General features: G+C 42.2%; 1 protein-coding gene across 2 annotated transcripts in view; it reads left to right on the top strand.

The window, feature by feature from the left end:
- The window catches only part of TNKS (tankyrase), a 330,445-nt gene that overhangs the window by 302,467 nt on the left and 8,042 nt on the right, over nucleotides 1-19,936 (top strand). For both annotated transcript variants that reach the window (XM_082255809.1, XM_082255808.1), the window contains exons 20-25: nucleotides 1,645-1,727; nucleotides 3,761-3,881; nucleotides 11,962-12,059; nucleotides 14,674-14,748; nucleotides 15,577-15,682; nucleotides 19,289-19,475. In XM_082255809.1, the coding sequence (XP_082111935.1) occupies nucleotides 1,645-1,727; nucleotides 3,761-3,881; nucleotides 11,962-12,059; nucleotides 14,674-14,748; nucleotides 15,577-15,682; nucleotides 19,289-19,475 (670 nt within the window). The remainder of the gene's footprint in view (nucleotides 1-1,644; nucleotides 1,728-3,760; nucleotides 3,882-11,961; nucleotides 12,060-14,673; nucleotides 14,749-15,576; nucleotides 15,683-19,288; nucleotides 19,476-19,936) is intronic.

Raw genomic sequence — 19,936 nt, 5'->3', positions numbered from 1 at the left:
TAGAAATTTAATCAGAGATTGCTGCACTTAAATTTTTTTCAGAAGTCCATAAAAATGTACAAAAATTGCATATTATGTTCCAAAATGCATATATGGAAAATATATGTATATATAGAACTGGAGAAGGCAGTGATTTTGTGATCAAATCAGGGAATACCACAATCTGCAAGTTTTTGGTTTACCTGAGTGAGAGTTGCACGATTAACCATTAAAAATCGCGATCTCGATTCACCCACCCACACGATCTTAAAACAACATGTCCCCGATTCTTACAGAACCGTTCTCTGCTCACTCACCGCTTTCAAAAAAAAAAAAGAGCCCTGGCAAATGTTTATTAACATTGTTAAGGCTGCTAAGATAACTATAAACAAAATGCTTTACAATGTTTTTTTTTTCGTTCTTTTAGGCTACATTCACACCTGAGCGTAGCGTTTTCGCCGTTTTTTACCGCGATTTTTACCGCGATTTACAGGCGTTTTTTGTGCAGGAGTTTTTTGATTGAATAGATACCAATGGAAAACGCCTGTAATCTGCCCAAAAAGAAGCTCATGTACTTTTTTGAGCGTTGGGCGTTTTGCTTACAGAGTCAAAATGCTCAGATGTGAACAGGGGCCATTGAAATGAATAGGATTTGTCTTGTTGGGCGTTTTGAGAGCTGATCCTAGAGCAGAAAAACGCCCCAAAACGCCTAGATGTGAACGGAGCCTAAGTCCCCATTCACACTAGCGCGACTTGTCAGGCGACTTGGTCACCTGACAAGTCCCGGTGGGTCGCCTGCCATAGATTAGCACAGGACCCGTTCTAATAGGAGCGACACAAGTCGCTCCGACTTAGAAAAAGGGTCCTGTACTACTTTGGGGCGACCTGCATTGACTTCAATTATATGAAGTCCGTGCATGTCGCTCCGAGGTCGCGGTGCATGCTGTGCACCGCGACTTCACAGGTCGCCCCAGCAAGTCGGGTCGCCCCTGTGTGGACAGGGTCTTAGCTCAAAGGAGTGAACTTCCGTCTGTAAGTGAGGGCAGTTTAACCTCTGAAAGACCCAGCCTTTCTGTGACATTTGCTGTTGACAAATTAAAATCAGTATTTTTTTGTTAATACCCCCAAACATTATAATATATATATATATATATATATATATATATATATATATTTTTTTTTTTTTAGCAAAGATCTTAGAGAATAAAATGGTGGTCGTTGCAATCTTTTATGTCACACTGTATTTGCGCAAATGCAGTTTTTGGTGGAAAAAATACACTTTAATAAATTAAAAAAAAACTAAAACAGTAAAGTTATCCCAATTTTTTTTTGTATAATGTAAAGGATGATGTTACACCGAGAATCGTGATCTTTATTCTAATCTTTTTTACCAATGTCCATTGTTGCTTATGGGCATATATATATATATATATATATATATATATATATATATACTGAATATCCTGTCTCAGCAACTAGGTTCTCGGTGGTAGTGATTATTTATTTTATTCTGTATAGCAGAGTAGCAGATATAAATAAAGCCTTGTGACTTTTAATTGGTAATGAGCCATAAGGAATTGTGTAAGAGATCAGATTGGTTTCTGTAGATGTCTGCATATTTCCTCTGTCAGAAATACATTGTTCTATAAACTTTTTTTTTTACAGTTGTAGGTCTTGACATGAACATCAATCAATTTCTGAAAAGTCTGGGCCTAGAACACCTTCGGGATATCTTTGAAACTGAACAGGTAGGAAAGATGCCAAGTCCATTATCTTTGCGCTTACACGGTAAAACAGAAGCAATGTTTTTTTCCTGTTTGCTTGCATAGTTAACTAGTGTTTTGAAGCACATTTAAAAATGACAAAAACCTTACTTGATACCGGTTGTCTTGCTAAAATAGACATACAATTTAGAGTGCACCTGTTTTTTTCTTGTTTCAAATTATATTTTAGTAAGAAAAATACTTGGTGTTTCTCTAACTATGCAATTTGAGAGTGATCATATGAAGAAAAAAAATCCAAAAAAAATAGAAAAAGTTATTAGTGAAAAAAATACGTCCAAATGATTATTAATATATCAAGCTGCAGTTGACAATTTTGATTTGTATTGTCCTGTTATTTCAAGCTTGGCACAACCTTTCTGACTCTCAAGTTTCCCCAGTGGTTTGAAAGGCCCCCTGTAACAAATCAGCCGGCACCCAAACTTGGTATCTCAGTTGACGGATGCTCCTAGTGCTTCCCGAGGGCTCCAAGCACTCCTCCAGACACCATAACCACCTCAGTCCCCATGAACCGCCGCAGCTTGGTTGGGGTCTCGCCGTCCCCTACCCACCCTGGACCTAAGACAAGGCTCCAGGTTCCCGTGGGTGAACCTCTCTTTCCCCATCGAGTGAAGCAGGAACAAGCTCTTACAAGAGCTTAGTGATTATCCAAGGGGGTATGAAGAGCATAGCAATCCCTTGTAGCATATTCCCCCAATAATAGACAGAACTCTAGATTGAGGGTAAGACGAACTCAAACTGTTTATTCACACACATGCACAAAGAGATATACACTGTGGGACAATCCCCCCTCCCCCTTAGCAGCCTATCCACATACACATATACATCCCATAATAAGTTTATCTTAAGGCAGACAGAAACAATAGAACAATGGAATACAGGCACTTACCAATAACAAACCCCACACCACTAGCAAGGGTCTATGAGACATTCCTGCAATATTCTAGCAATCTGAACAGTCAAATTGTTTATCTTTATATATTTCCCGAGAGATGTTGCTGACAGATAATACTGTCCCATCTGAAGCCATCCAAACCATTCTCTTAGCGTCCCTCAAGTATCTGTCCCTCACTCCCAGTGACGGTGAACACCGTCACACCCCCTAAGCACTGCTTGCAGCTGGCCAGGTCTGTACGCCGCATGGACCTCATTTCTCCTTCTGCTGTTATATGTAAATCTCTATTATTCTTGTAAGGGCCGATTCACACTGTAGCGATGTCAGAGAGCTCATGTGTTTCGCACCGCACTGCTCTGCAAATCGCATGCGATGTCTGTGTGATGTGAATTCAGCCATACATATTGTATGTCTGAATTTGCATCGCATTTGGACCAAACTTGTGCAGGACCCTTTTTTTAGTCCGCACCAGAATCGGATCGCATGGATGTTCACACCTATGCGATCCGATTCCTGTTCGAATGGACAGTTCGCACAGCGATATGCGAACTGATCTGGGGGTGTCATTAACTTTGTATTGACACTCCCAGCTGTTTGCATATGGCAGTGTGAACTACCAGCGAGTCGAGTGCAATGCGGGAACCCACAGTGGATTCGCAGGGTTCCTGCATCACACCAATGTGAACCGAGCCTAAATGTCAAACAGTCCCCATTGATTTTTTAACCCTTTCACTGCCAAGCCCTGTGCTCCACTTTTAAACTTAGCTGGCCGGATCATTTTTGCAATTTTTTTCCTTTGCTTTTTTATTTTTCCCTTACAGCTTTCAGAGTTTGTTAACCACTTCTGGACACTTGTTTACAAGTTAAAATCAGTATAATTCATATATACCAGACTTTATAAACAGACATTGAAGGCAAATTGCAAGCATGCAGGCAACACGTGTAGGTTTTATGGCTACTATGATTGGGGGGTTTTCAGACAAAATATGTACAGTGGTTTAGCTTCCTTGAAGTAGTAATTGACCTTCCATGCTGTATAAATCTGAGAGGCTCCAATTATCGTTTAGGTATGATAATGTTTGTGGGTTTTTTGCCATTTTTTTAGATAACATTGGATGTTCTGGCAGACATGGGTCATGAAGAGTTAAAGGAAATTGGAATTAATGCATATGGCCACAGACACAAGTTGATAAAGGGAGTTGAAAGGCTGCTAGGAGGCCAGCAAGGTAAGCAAGTATCTGTGTCGTCATAATTGTTATTCCACATTTTATGTTCCACAATTTCCAAATATACAAATAGTGATTTTTTTTTTAAGTAAGGCCTGTTGCCTGTTATCCATAAAATACGGTAACATACATGAATTATAAATTTCAACATAAAAGAACTAGTGTCATAAAAAATAAAATCATAAAATAAACTACTGCAGATATAAAGTAGAGTTACATACCTGTTGCAGCCTCCCAAACCTTCCCGTCAATTCTGACAGGCAAAACTTCTAGTTGCATTTCACATTGCAATAATTTCTCTTTTGTTCATCGACGGACATAGCGCTATAAATTTTAACTAGTGGGTTATAGTGCTTCCTCCAGGAGAAGGACTAGGCAGAACAAAAAACACCTGGCTACGCCCATGGGCCATCCTCAGCTGGTATATAACCTCCCTCTCTGCTCTAGGTAACCAGAGTCTGGTGGGGGTCCCAGGGCAGAGAATGCAGCAGAGACCCCTGGGGTCTCCCCTGTTATCCCTACTCTGTAAGGGTCCTGGGATAGTGTGTGTCCTGCCCTGATAGTTTGGAGGGTCCCAGTGTAGGAGACCCCTAGGTGCATGCCTAGAAAGCACCCCCTAAGGGCACATTTAACCCTTTGATCGCCCCTGGTGTTTACCCCTTCCCTTCCAGTGTCAGTACAGTAACAGTGCATATTTTTAGCACTGATTACTGTAGTAATGTCCCTGGTCCCCCCAAAAATGTCAGGTGTCCAATCTGTCCTGTCCGCCGCAATATTGCAGCCCCGCTAAAAATCGTTCATCGCCGCCATTACTAGCAGAAAAAAAAATGACATAAATCTTTCCCCTAGTTTGTAGACGCAATAACTTTTGTGCAAACCTAATTTTGACGATTAATCGTGCACACACACCCCCCCCCCCCCTCTTGCCTTGGACTGACTGAGAAAACTTTGGAGGAGACAGCTGGAGAGTGCCCTGTCTATTTAACTCCTATAGAACCTCACTTATGGACTTCGTTAGACTCATCAATATGCTATTTTTTTTTAACACTAAGAGGAGTCCGTGGACTTACCTTTGGGTGCCTTTGTTAGCAATCTATCTACTAGTCCCAACGCTATTTGTCTTAAAGTAATTATTTGCCTGAGCTTTTTAGTTTGATTCCCATGAGTGTTTCCATCATTTAAGCATAATTAGAAGATTTAGTACCTGGTTTTTATAAAATATTTCATATATTACGCTTGCAATCCAGCACTCTAATATTATCTTTTTCATTTGTATTGATGAGATTGAAGTTAATTACCGGTTTACTGCACTAATTGTGCTCATATTTTTCACTTTTATTCACGGGATTTAGGACATAAAAATATTTCTTCTTTTATCACATTTATTGTAGACTTCTGCTATTTTACATCATTTTATTGCTTTTGGAGTCACCTCTATACATTAAGTATTCTTCACTAGTGCACCTTTGATTTAATTTTACCCACCATACATTCTGAATATTCTATCTGAGATCCAGCACATTTATTTTGAATTGCCCAGCACAATTTTTTCTTTATTTGTCTGCCTATTTGACATTAGGGATTTGTCATTTTTGGTGTTTGCAGCTGTTCCCCTGAAAATACTTTGTAAAGTGTGATAGCGCAGGGTACCACCCAATTTTTCACTGACACAGGTATGGTTGCCGCAGACGCAGACCACCCTGAGGGGTCGGTGTCTTCACATTCTGGCGGTGAAGAGGACTTGTCCTCCTCCGCTGTCGCGCGAGAACGCGCCTTGGTGGAAAATTTGATAGTTTGCGGGAAACTCTTAAAATGGCTGATGAAACCACAGCATCAGGTACGCAGGTGTCTTTTGGCTCCCTCAAATATCGCAAATCGGGTAAAGTATTCCCTTGTCCTAATTTGTTTTACTCTATTGTGGATAAACAATGGCAACGCATTAAGCACATGCTGGTGGTTCCTAAGCGTTGTGCGCACCGTTATCCCTTTGCGGAGGTGGTGGATAATAGGTGGACTGTACAACCGAAGGTGGACTCCCCGGTGGCCAGGTTAAATAAAGCGACTCTGGTCCTGGTGGTAGAGTCGCCAACCTTTTCGGATCCAGTGGATAGACGGGTGGAATCCTTATCCTGCCATGTACATGTGGTAACGGGTCATATGTTAAAAGCAAACTTTGTGAAGGTTCTCAGAGCACAGTCCAGTCTCATCCATGAAACAGGTTCTTCCCGTCCAATCTTCTATTGTTGTCCCCAGCCAGGTTAAGGGACTTGAGAGGGGCAGTACACGACTTGCTGTCGCAAGTGGTGATTGTGCCGGTTCCAGCTTCGGAACGCTTTTAGGGGTTTTATTCAAACCTGTTCACCGTGCCCAGAAAAGAAAGCAAGGTGCACCCCATTCTAGATCTCAAAGCCCTAAACTTCTTTGTGCGGGTACAGAGGTTTCGGATGGAGTCCATCCGTACAGTAGTGGCGTCTCTACATCCGGGAGATTTCTTGGCCTCCATAAATATCAAGCATGCATATCTACACATCCCTATCTACGCTGAACACCAGCGCTTTCTTCGCTTTGCAGTAGTGGAGCAGCATTATCAGTTTGTGGCATTACCCTTTGGTCTCGCCTCTGCTCCCAGGGTGTTTACCAAGGTTCTGGCTCCAGTGTTAGCATTGCTGTGACGGAAGGGGATTGCGGTACTGGGATACCTGGACGATCTCCTGTTGAGTGCGGACTCTCATTCGGTTCTGTTGGAGAATCTAGAGGTCACTGTCCAAACTCTACAAAAGTTCGGTTGAAACATTGATTTAAAAAAAACTGCGTTGACTCCGGTCCAGAGACTGAAGTACCTAGGCCTGACTCTGGATTCAGCCTTGGCGAGGGTTTTCCCCGGACAAGCTACAGTCGATTCAGTCGTCGTTGGACAACAAGCTGTCTTCCCTCAGAGTTTGCATGCGAGCTTTGGGTCTGATGGTGTCTACCTTCAAAGTGGTTCTGTTTGCTCAGTTCCATACAAGACCCTTGCAGAGGGAGATTCTGATAAAGTGGAACAAGGATCCCGAAGTCTTTGGACTCCTTAATTCAATTGAGCCACAACACCAAGTCTGCTCTATTGTGGTGGATGCAGTCTTCAGCACTATGCCACGGCAAGTCCTTCCTTCCGTTGTTCTGGAGGGTTGTAACCACAGATGCCAGCCACTTCTGATCAATGTTTTGGAACTCAAAGCAATCAAACTTTGTCTGCGTCATTGGACGACTCGCCTACGCTGTTGTCTGGTTCGGGTGCAATCAGATAACGCCACGGCTGTGGCTTACATCAATCACCAGGGGGGCACCAGGAGTGTCCTGGCAGCCAAGGAGGTGGCTGAGATTCTGACTTGGGCAGAAAGATTTGTTCCAGCCCCCTGCGGTCCATATCCTAGGTGTGGAAAACTGTCAGGCGGATTACTTGAGTCGTCAGGTGTTGGATCAAGGGGAGTGGTCCCTACACCCTGAGGTGTTTCACCTACTGTGCGTTCGGTGGGGGACCCGCAAGGTCGATCTGTTTGCCTCCTGTCTCAACAAGAAGGTGCAGAGATTCGTAGCCAGGACTCGAGATCCTCTGGCCAATGCCACAGATGCCCTGGTGGCTCCTTGGGATCAGTATCAGCTGATTTATGCATTTTTATACAGAAGTTGAAACTTCTGCCGCATCTTCTGCGCAGGATAGAGGTGGAAAACATTCCAGTCATTCTGGTGGCTCCAGACTGGCCTCATTGGTCTTGATACGCAGACCTCATAAGATTGACCACCGGTACCCCTTGGGGGCTTCCTCTCAGGGAAGATCTGTTGTGTCAAAGTCTGATCTTCCATCCTGCTTTACGGTCGCTGGCTTTAACGGCATGGCCGTTGAAAGTCAGGTGTTGAGAGATAGGGGTCTCTGAATCTGTAATCCCCATTCTCTTGAAGGCTAGGAAGTCGACTTCTTGAAAGATCTATCATCGCACGTGGAAATCATACATTTCATAGTGTGAATTGCTGAAAGTACACCCTCGTTTTCTATCGCCAGGGTTTTTGCTTTGCTACAGAAAGGGGTTGAACAGCGGTTGGCCTTGGGTACTATCAAAGGCCAAGTTGCGGCTTTGGCTATCTATTTTCAATGCCCATTAGCCAAGCACGTCCTTATCCAAAAAAATTAATTCAAGGTGTGCGCCATTTGGCACCTCCGCGGCGATCCCCGTTACCACCATGGGATCTCAATTTGGTGCTGTCTGTTCTTTAAAAGCCTCCTTTTGAGAAAATTTGGGAGATTTCGCTGCTTGCTTTTTCTTAGAAGGTTGCCTTATTGGCGGTGATCACTTCTGCCCGCAGAGTATCTGAATTGGCGGCGTTGTCTTGCCGCTCACCTTATCTGCTGGTTCACAGAGATAAGGTGGTACTTTAACCTAATCAGTCGTTCCTTCCTAAGGTGGTTTCTGATTTTCATTTAAATGAAGACATTGTACTGCCTTCCCTTTGTCCTAAACCTCTGCATCCTAAGGAGTATGCCTTACATTCTTTAGATGTGGCCTGGGCTATCAGGGTTTACTTAGAGACCACTGCTTCCTTCAGAAAATCGTATGCTCTTTTTGTCCTTACGGATGGACCTTGTAAGGGACTGGCTGCGTCTGCTGCAATCATTTCCAGATTGATCAGACAGACGGTGGTACAGGCCTATTCACTGAAGGGTCAGATTCCTCCTTTTCCAGTGAAGGCACATTTTACTAGAGTGCTGAGTGCCTCTTGGGCTTTTTGCCATCAGGCGTCTGTGCTACAAGTTTGCAAGGCGGCATCTTGGTCGTCTGTGCGTACCTTTACTAAATTCTACAAGGTAGATGTGCTGGTATCAGCAGATGCTTCTTTTGGCCACAAGGTTTTGCAGGCTGCAGTTTAAGAGAGAACCTCCTTTTTTTGTTTTCTCTTTGAGGGTTCGTTATTTCGGTGGAGCTTCTGTTGTTTCTGGTTGAGCTCTGTTTTACCTGGTTGGCTACGCTGGCCATTGGGGCATTCAGGTTTTTTGTTCCTGTCTTGTTCCCACCCCTCATGTTTTTACTGCTTTCGGACATCTCTATGGTCTATGATTAAGCAGAGCTGCGTCTGTAAATGAACGATAGAGAAAACTGGATTTTTGGAATAACTTATCGTAAAATCCTTTTCTCTGAAGTTCATCGACAGACGCAGCACCCGCCCCTCTACTTTTGAGTTATGGGGTCTTTTTCTGTCACTGCTTGCAACAGTTGCAGTATAGCAGAGCCTGAGGGGTTATGCCTGTCTGGGACAGCCCCTATAAGCGTGGACAAGTTTTTTCCGCCTAGTGCCTATCCCTAGTGGAAGGAGCCTAACCCTATTGTCTATGATTAAGCAGAGCTGCGTCTGTCAATAAACTTCAGAGAAAAGGATTTTACGGTAAGTTCTTACAAAAATCCATTATTTTAGCTAGAAAATTACTTGGAACCCCCAAAAATTATATATATATATAATTTTAAACAAAGACTCTGGAGAATAAAATGGCGGTTGTTGCAATATTTTTTTTGATCACGCAGTATTTGCAGAGCAGTCTTTCAAATGCAATTTTTTGGGAAAAAATATTTTTCACTGCATTTAAAAAAACTAAACAGTGAAGTTAGCCCAATTTTTTTGTATATTGTGAAAGATGATGTCACGCCGAGTAAATAGAGACCGAATATGTTACGGTTAAAAATTGCGCACACTCGTGGAATGGCGGCAAACTAGGGTACTTAAAAATCTCCACAGGCAAAGCTTTAAAAAAAAAATATAACAGTCACCAGTTTAGAGTTACAGCGTAGGTCTTTTTTTTTTTTAATTATTGCTCTCCCTCTGGCGACCATGGCGATACCTCACAAGTGATTTGAACACCATTTTCAGGCGTGACTTACATATGCGTTTTTTTTCTGTGTGCGAGCTCACGGTCACAGGGGAACTTTAAAAAAACATGTTTTTTCCAATTTATTTTATTTAATTTTTCTTTTTAGCCTTGTTTTTTTTTTTTTAAATCTGATCACTTCTATTGCTGTCGCAAGGAGCGTAAACATGTTGTGACCATAATAGGCAATGTCAGGTACTCTTTATGGAGGGATTGGGGGTCTAAAAGACCCCAGACCCCCTCCACAGCACTTCAAAGTATTCAAAATGCTAAAATCTGCATTTTTGAATACTGACAGTTTTTTAAATTCGGCGCAATTAGCTGCCGAGTAAACAGGAAGTGGCGTCATGACGCCACTTCTGGGTTAATACATCTGAGACCCGATCAAAGCTGAATCCACTTTGTTCGGGACTCCAATGCGCCAGCGGACATACCGGCTGGTTGCTCAGGTCTCCCGGTGGTGCAGGAGACCCAGGCAGAGCTGCGGAAGGCAACGGGAGGGGGGGACGTTCCCTCCCGCTCACTAGGATAACGGCCGAGCAGCTCCCGAGCCGCAATCGGCAGTTATCTTCTGAAAGCCGACTGCCGGCTTTAAAGAACAGTACTGGGATGATGCCTGCAATTGCTTCTCCAAGTTGACGTACAGGTATGTCGATTCACGGGAAGTGGTTAAGGGGGAAACCTTCCGGTCCAGAAGTGGTTAAAGTGTTCCTAAACTCCTGATCCTGCATTCACTATATCTGGTACCCTACAGTGCACAGAACATGGAAATGCAATTATTTTAATAAATATAAACTGATGAATCTCTTTTCTCATTAGCTGTATATAGCAATTAGAGCAGTCTTGTGACTTGTATCAGTGAGTGCTGATAGATTGTAGGAGGAGTTTTCATTTCTCCCATGATTGTCCTATCAGCCTTCAAGACCCTTAATTCTCTGTCTGAACAGTGCTGATTGGCCCTGTGCTGATTACATGTACCCACATCCATTAATCATGATGTGACATCCCACCCACTGTGTTCTTTTTTAGTTACTGGGCATGGAGGAGGAGGGAGGGACTGGGCTGTCTTTTAGGATCTGTATACACTCCCATATGTGTGATGTTGATACCATGTGACCTGAATAGCTCCGCTCAAACCAGGGAGTGTTCTCTGAGCAATAGAGACCAAACTGAGCATGTGCAGCTGAACTACACTTACTGCGCTTATCTGGACTTGTCCAGAGTGAATGTGCAGGAGGTGGAGGATCTGTGCATTCAGGATCACACAGCCTTTTTACACAATGCAGATGATTCATCACTCATGTTACACAGTGAGTATATCAAGCATGCTATTCTGCATCTAATGACAGATTTTACGGTTGTGGGTTTAGTAACGCTTTAAGGTTTACCCTCCTCCTCATTCCAAATCATATAACTACATAATTTTTACCATGTCTAACCAGCAGAGAAGTTGTACCCTAAATAGCGGCTGTAGAACCATGCAGTGTATAATATCACTTGAATTAAAATGTCTTAATGGTTTTAGGCTATGCAAGCACTAAAAGATGACAGTGTATAAAACAAACACAAAATGGGCACCATCTGACACTTTTTTTTTGTAGCACCCTTATTGAAATTTAAGCCACAGCTCTGGGTTCAGCCAGCTGCCCCCAGTGAAATCTCTTTGCCACCTTACTGTAGGTTTTCCTGTACCCACAGTATCTCCTCTGGGTTGAATGACACTGGGTATATTTCAGTCCAGAAGATAGTGGACATCTTTGGATTAAAGGTTTGAGTATTGCAGCCTAAGCTGTTTATTATTTTTAACACCTTCTGGGGTCTATGATAATAAAAAGTATGAAACATTGGGTTTTATGGTGAGGGTTATGATTCTGAAAATCAGTTTTAAAATAAACACTACTCAACAATATTGCTGTTGCACAGTTTAACATCATGTAGTACAGAACTGCAATTGCCTTTCATGTTTTTTCAATAAGGCATTTCAACAGTGGCAATAAGGACGTGATTTTCCAGTTTTTATTTTGTGTGGGTACATTTTACACAATTAAACTTAAAACTTTCTCTTTAAAGACTTTGCTGTTTCAGTGCAGATTTTGCTGCTATTCTTTCTGTATTGGGACTTTGTTAACTGTTTTCTCTGCTCAGCTACTGTAACAATTTGTTTGACTGAGTTATCCTTTATTTCAGGAACCAACCCTTATTTGACTTTTCACTGTGTTAGTCAGGGCACTGTTTTGCTGGATCTTGCGCCAGATGACAAAGAATATCAGTCGGTGGAAGAAGAGGTAATCATACTGACTATTCCTTTTTGCAAGTACATTTACTGGCATAAAATTGCAAAATAAACATTGGTATTTATCTCCTTTTGCTGACAAACTCCTTGAAGGGTTTTTCCTCAATGTTTTTTTATTCTTCCATCTCTTAATGGCCAAGTAGGTCTTTTTAACACAAAACATAGGTCATTTGCATATGTGATTTATACTCCCTAGCTTAGTTAAACTAAGGTTTACATATTTCATGGCGGAAGCCAAAAACAATTGCCGTCAGCAGTTCTGAATGCTCAGTTCAACACACGGATGTATGGTTATGTTTTCCTTTTAAGAATTTGTCATTTGGCTCAACCAAATACCTGCATGCACATAAATCTTTAGCCGAGCTAATCATCAGATTCCTGAATGGTTGCCAAATTTCCCAGATAGTCTTTCTGCCATTCTCCACCTATCAGCACAACTGGTAAAAAGAGCTTTGGTTCTTGCATATAACCAGAGGAACATCATAATTTGCCCATCCACTGAGAAATGATCTTGGATGTGAGTATGAATGTGTATGGCTATATATATATATATATATATATATATATATATATATATATATATATATATATATAACTTTCTCTATTGTACATCTCAATGCATCATCATACCCATTGAGATAGGGCAGTGATGGTAAACCTTGGCACCCCAGATGTTTTGGAACTACATTTTCCATGATGCTCAACTACACTGCAGAGTGCATGAGCATCATGGGAAATGTAGTTCCAAAACAACTGGGGTGCCAAGGTTCATCATCACTGAGATAGGGTGACTGGACACTGGCAAAAATGACAGGAATACCCAACCCAGGCATAATCTCTCCCAGCTTAGCACAGCCTCAGTTTTTTGCTATTATACTTAGGCAATGGTCATGTCTATGCAGTCTCTGCACAATTTGTCTTTTCTAGCTGTTTTTTTCCCAAATTACCCATTGGTAACAGGAGTCCGGCTTCATCTGGATGTGTTGCCTATTGCCATGGTCAAGAGGAATGGTACCCATAGCCCACAATGGACGTGCATGGACAGTCTATAATGTTGCCATTCAGCCTGGGACCTTGTGTAATGGGAAACTGTGTAATTATATTTTTGGTGGACTGGCAGTGTGCTCTAGAGGTCCAGAGCGGTGTTCCCCAACTGGGAAGTCGTGTCTCTGAAGTACCTAGTGGCGTGCCTGTCAAGATAGGTGATGTTTAACCCCCTTGAGATCCTGCAGTGTGGAATTTTGAGCGCCTCTAATGGGTTGTCGCTTTGTTGGCTGTACTCAGTGGGATGGTGGGGTGTCTTTATTCCCCATGTCTCCTGTCCTTTACTCCCCCCTCCCTTATGTGGTGCCTGGTCCTGGCTCTGTGCCCCAGTTTCCACGATCTCCTGTCTCAGCTGGCCCGGAGTTGATCCAGAGGTGTTTAGTTGCCATCTTGGAGGCTTCCATCCATGTGCTCTGGTTTCTGAACTCCATTAATTCCATGGGACCTTAACTTGGTATTATTCTGTGTTACAGAAGTCTCTGTTTGAACCCAACTGAGACATTCCATTTGAATTTAACGTGTAAGGTTGACTTTTTTTTTTTTTTTTTTTTTTGTGGCCTTTACATCGGCACGCAGGGTTTCAGAGTTGGCTGCTCTTGCCTGTAACCAGATTTTTTCTGGTCATTCATCAATGTAAAGTGGTCTTGTAACCTCAACAGCTTTGATTCAACAACCTGATGTCTTTTGTGCTGCCTAAAGGCCTGAGGAAGCGTCAAGCAGCTTCAAAATCTACCATTTCTAAATGGATCTGTCAGTTTGGTTCTCAGACTTGCAGCCTCAAAGGAAATGTTCAGCTGTTCCCTGTAACCGCTCATTCCACCAGAAATGTTGCTGCATCCTGGGCTATTCAACATCAAGTTTCTGTGGCTCATAGTTCAAACTTTTACTAAGTTCTAGGTAGACATTTGGGCCTCTGCAGACACGTAATTTGGTCAGAGGGTCTTGCAAGCGGCTGCATGAGGTTCTAAGCTGTTCTGGTTTTGTTTTTTTGGGAGCCTATTGGCTTGTTGCCGTGTTACTCTCTGTTCATATTAAGTGCTGTGGGACGACCCTATTGTAATGGATTTGAAGATGTCCTGTGATGTACAATACAAAAAATGGGATTTTTGGTTTTACATGTAAATACTTTTCTTGAGCTACTTCATAGGACATAGGGATCCCACACCTCTTCCTATGTTGCTCATGGCTTGCTACAAAACTGAGGCTTTTTTTTTAAATAACAAACATGTCATACTTACCTGCTCTGTACAGTGATTTTTCACAGAGCAGCCCTGAACCTCCTCTTCTCAGGTCCCTCACTGGTGCTCCCGGCCCCTCCCTCCTGCCAAGCAGAGCAAACAGCTTGCAATGGGGGCACGCGAGCGGGCTCGCTCCCTAACCACAGCTCTATGTGTCCATGCACAGACACAGCCGCAGTTTGGCCCTGCCCCCTCTCTCTCCTCATTGCCTCAATGGCTGTGATTTTAAATGTTTATAATAAGTTATCTGCTTGTGAAATCCTGTCTAATATTATACAGTTAGTATATGCCACTTCAGTAAATCTTTGTTTTTTACGTGTGTAGATGCAGAACTCTATCCGTGAGCACAGAGATGGGGGCAATGCTGGAGGAGTTTTCAACCGATATAATGTCATAAGAGTAAGTGGACATTAAAATGTTCAGCTAAATGGTGTTCTTTATTAAAATTTATACTAGGGATATCCTGTCCATGTGTCCTTGATTTTAGTGAAATACTTTGTAGCAAGAGAAAAAGAATTAACCCTTTTCTGAAAATAATTACTGCAAAATAATATGTATGCAGTGAAGTCTATATATATATATATATATATATATATATATTTTTTTTTTTTTTTTTTTTTTTTTTTTTTTCTAAAGGAATGTGTAGGATAATGTAAATTTACTGGAGTCATTTCAGGTTTAATTAGTTCTGAGTTGCTTTGCCATCACCACATAAGCAAAAGTATAGAATATCTTTAGTTAGTACATATGTTGAGTAATAAAGCTGATGTGACTGACATTTTTCATGTTTGCCATTCCATATTTTAGTTGCATTTAATATGGACTTTTGTAGAGTAGCCACTAGAAGAATAGTATGCTCCTGCTTAACTGATGAGATAAAGCTGCAGGAAGTATGAAAGCAGAGCCTATAAATGTAGTTATTAAAAATGGCATTCCCATGTACAACTAATTAATATATATATATATATATATATATATATATATACACCCTAATTCTCCCATGTAGAAATGGCATTCCCATGTACAACTAATTAATATATATATATATATATATATATATACACCCTAATTCTCCCATGTAGAAAAAATCTATACTTAATCATGCAAGCATTACATATTTTCGGTATAAACATGAGAAAGGCTAGGAAATAAGTAGAACTTCTCAATTCTTGTCTTATTGAAAATCCTGCTTTCTTTTTTTGTGATTTATTTCTGGGTTAAAAATAGATTCAAAAAGTAGTGAACAAGAAGCTCAGAGAGAGGTTTTGTCATCGCCAAAAAGAAGTGTCTGAAGAAAACCACAACCACCATAACGAACGGATGCTTTTTCATGGTACGTCTCCCTTTTTTCAGCATGTATTTGTTTTTTCAGGGAATCCGTGAGGGGTTTCTGTGGGGCTCTGCCACACAGGCTTTTATTTTGTTGTGTAAAACAAACAGAAGAGGGCACCTCCATCTAGATGTAGTGATTTATTAAAAAGAATAAAGGACTGTAAAATGCATTCATAAACCCATATAGAACTTCACGCCCCCTCCATTTTCTGTCACCATCATCAAGACAAGGAAGGTGCTGAACGGATCCCCAGCCATTTTGTTACAACCAAAACCCACTGGGGCCTATGTTGCAGCCTGAAGTCGGACAGCTGTGCTTACACCAAGAGTTCTGCTTAAGCCAGCCGCTTGCCTGCTGAGCTCTGCAGCCTCACAATGATCCTATGGAAGTCTATATGGGTTTATGACAAGCCTTAATCCACTTTTAAGTAGCGAGTACATTTTTATTTCTTTTATTCTTTTTATTAAATTGCTACACCTAGATGGAGGCGCCCACTTATATTTGTTTTATATATGCCTGTAAAGATCTCAAGACCTAATCTGAGAGGAGCTGCATCCAGTTCATTTGGTGTTCCCTACCACTCTCTTGACCCTCTTATGTGCCCCGTTAAATGACGGCTGGGATCTAGCAGCGCAATAGCATATAAGTTTTCTTTGGTTTTACTTTGCTGTGTTTTTTGTTCAATATTTTTATTTGTCTACTTACTGTGTGCACTTTACTGAATGGTTCAGTACACACTTCTTTCTAAGGGTCCTTTCACACGGCCGCTCCGCTGCTTTAGTCCGCTGCGGGACTTTTTTTTTTTTTTTACGGAGCGGATGACATTTGTGTCATCCGCTCCGTGTGCCCGCATATCATCCCATCCGTTTGCGGATGATATGCGGACATAATGTAAGTCTATGGGCATTGCGGATGACACCGCTGACATCCGATTTTCCTTCCTTTCCGTTTTTTACACGGATGAAAAAATAGGGTTCTGTTCCATTCGAAAAAACGGAACAGAACTGAAAGGAGGAAAATCAGATGTCAGCGGATGGTATTCCGCTGACATCCGCAGTGCCATTCACTTACAATATGTCCGCAAATCATCCGCAAAAAAATAGGATGATTTGCGGACACACGGAGCGGCCGTGTGAAAGGACCCTTATATGTGTCAGGACACATAATACCTTCATATTGTTGACGACTTAGGTTACGCTGCCACCTTCAGGTAAATGGTCACTGGCCATTAAGAAAATTAGTATTCTCTACCCAGGTATAGTCTCTCCCAGCACAGCTAATCCTCGGTTTTCTGCTAGTGCCTATAGATGATGATGTGCCTCTTCTTGAAGACCTTTTACTATGGGCATTGACCTATTTTTTTGCTGCCTTTTCTATACACCCCTGCTGAGAAAGGGAAGGGATTTATTCAGATTGGTCACTTTTGGCCCTGGGGCACAGAGGGACAATACCCAGACCCTGCTGAGTAGCTTGGGACAGCGTGTAGTGTTGCTAGTCAGCACTTGATTCTGCCAGCAATGCTAACCAGTGTACCTTTCATCCTAAATGTTGCTGGTAGGGTACTTTGCAACTCCAGGGCGGTGATCCCCTGAGGGGGGAGTCATGTCTCAAAGGGCCCCTTTGGGGTTTAAATTGGGACTGGGGTTTAAATTAGCCCTGCAGCCCAGATTGGCGAGTGCCTTCTTGAGTGGAAGTTCCCATTTGTGGCTGTGCGCATTTAATTGTTTCCTAATGCAGGGGCAATTGTGGGCAGTGTGCTAGGAGGGGCAGCGTGACTACAGCCTGTCCTAAGGTGTGCTACTGGTGTGCTGTCGCTGCTATGTGCATTCCGCTGTGGTGAGCAGTGAGGGTCTGGTGGCGGAAAGCATGCACGATAGCATCGACGCACACGTGGGAAGCACTGTCAAAGTCATTCAGTGGCAGAACAACCTCTCCCCAACAAATAAGTAGCACTGGTGCTGGGTCTTCCTGGGTACCTCGGTAGAGTCCATTAGGTAACTCTCTAAACTGGGGAATATGTCTGCCCATATTGCTGTAAGAAAGTAAATCAAGCTTCTACCCTTTAGGCCCCTTTCACGCAGGGAGTCCGTCAGGCGCACTCCTTTTTTCTCAGCTGGGGATCGATCCGCTAATCCCCCGCTGAGCAGGCGGATGGCAGCTGTGTCTCTGCGCTGTGTGCAGAGACACAGCTGTCAGGTCCCGCTGTTCTCTATGGGGGAATCGGATGTGAGCGGATTGTTTGTCCGTTCTAATCCGATCCGCTGGACGGATGGAAAATAGGGTTTCCATCCGTCCAGATTTGACGGATCGGATGTCAGCGGACAATGATCATACATTTTCCTGCTTCTGGTTCTTCTACAAAAACAGATATTCATGTCACAGGTTACCTGGACAAACTTCTTTGCTACAACCTTGGCTACCAACATCCAGGGGATGATTCAGTTCCTTTAAACTTCTAAAGTCTGCTCTCCAGCCCTCACACCATCTATAGTACCTGGATCTAATCTTGGACACAACCCAAGCCAGAATTTTCCTTCCCCTAAAAGAAGGTTGCTTCCCTAAGGCCCCAAACAACCTTCTGCTTTATTCATTTTGTTCCAGAAACCTTTTGCCTCACTATTCCCCTGCAAAACATTTCTTCTGGGAGTTGCTCATATAAATCCCTCAGTTCAAACTCCTGTGTCACCTTGGGATATCAACCTTGTGCTCTCTGTATTTTAGTGACCCCCCCTCCCCCCCTTTGAACCAATTAGAGATATTCTCACCTCAGCTGTATATCTCTGCAGTTCATCCAGAGTGATCATGGGCCTCTTGGCTGCATCTCTGATCAGTCTTCTCCTTGTATGAGCTGAAAGTTTAGAGGGACGGCCAGGTCTTCGTAGATTTGCAGTGGTCTGATACTCCTTGGGATGTTTAAAGCTTGGGAAATCTTTTTGTTTTGTATCCAAATCCGACTTTAAACTTCTCCACAACAGTATCTCGGACCTGCCTGTTCTTCATGATGTTCTCTGCGCTTTAAACAGACCTCTGAGACTATCACAGTGCAGGTGCATTTATACGGAGACTTGATTACACAAAAGTGGATTCTATTTATCATCATTAGTCGTTTAGGTCAACATTGGATCATTCAGAGATCCTCACTGAACTTCTGGAGAAAGTTTGCTGCACTGAAAGTAAAGGGGCTGAATAATTTTGCATGCCCAATTTTTCAGTTTTTTATTTGTTAAAAAAGTTTGAAATATCCACTAAATTGCGTTCCACTTGATGATTGTGTCCCACTTGTTGATTCTTCAAAAAAAATTCCAGTTTTATATCTTTGTTTGAAGCCTGAAATGTGGCAAAAGGTTGCAAAGTTCAAGGGGGCCGAATACTTTCGCAAAGCACTGTATTAATGTAGAAAATAGCTTTAACCCATCTTGAATTGTGCGACCCATTTTTAAACCAAATACATTTTTTCAACAAGTGTACATTTTATGTAAAATGTGTCCAAACAAAGCAACTGTTTAATGAGCTTGGTTCTTGTTAATGTAGTCTTTACTTATTTTGAATAAAAACTCTAGTAAAGATTTTGTATGATTAACTGTTGTCTTTTTTTTTTTTCTGCAGGATCTCCATTTATTAATGCGATCATTCACAAAGGATTTGATGAGCGACATGCATACATTGGGGGAATGTTCGGAGCTGGTATCTATTTTGCAGAAAACTCTTCCAAAAGCAACCAATATGTATATGGCATAGGTGGTGGAACTGGCTGCCCAACACACAAAGACAGATCGTGTTATATTTGCCATAGGTTTGTTTCTTAAAAACTCTAAAATGCTAAGCTTGATTTCTCTTTACATTGAAACAAAACTTGTCAGAATAGCTGTTATTTGTCACCGTTAAGGGTCCCTACCAGAGCCATTACTCAAATCAATAAATGGTGTTGGTTTCAGAGCAGAGCTCGCCTGTGCAGCACCAGAAGCATATGCGTTGTACAAATCATTCGTAAGCGGTCATCTGGAATTTGCAATTTAGTTTTGGGCAATATTTCACAAAAAGAATATTGAGAAATACAGAAAAGGTGACCCAAACTTATGAGAGGCATGGAGGAGTTCAGCTACGAGGAAAGATTGGCTAAAATTAATAAATTCTCTCTGGAGAAGAGTCGATTAAGTGGGGATTTGATGAATGTATAAATTCATAGGTGGTCCTTACAGTGAACTTGATGTAGAGATATTCACTTTCAGGTCATTAGAGGACAAGTTAGCCACT

This window comes from Pelophylax lessonae (genome assembly GCF_965119305.1).
Source record: "Pelophylax lessonae genome assembly, chromosome: 1".
Taxonomy (NCBI): Eukaryota; Metazoa; Chordata; class Amphibia; order Anura; family Ranidae; genus Pelophylax; species Pelophylax lessonae.
The sequence above is the reverse complement of the archived record's forward strand: the minus strand, read 5'-3'. Positions and strand labels throughout refer to the sequence as shown.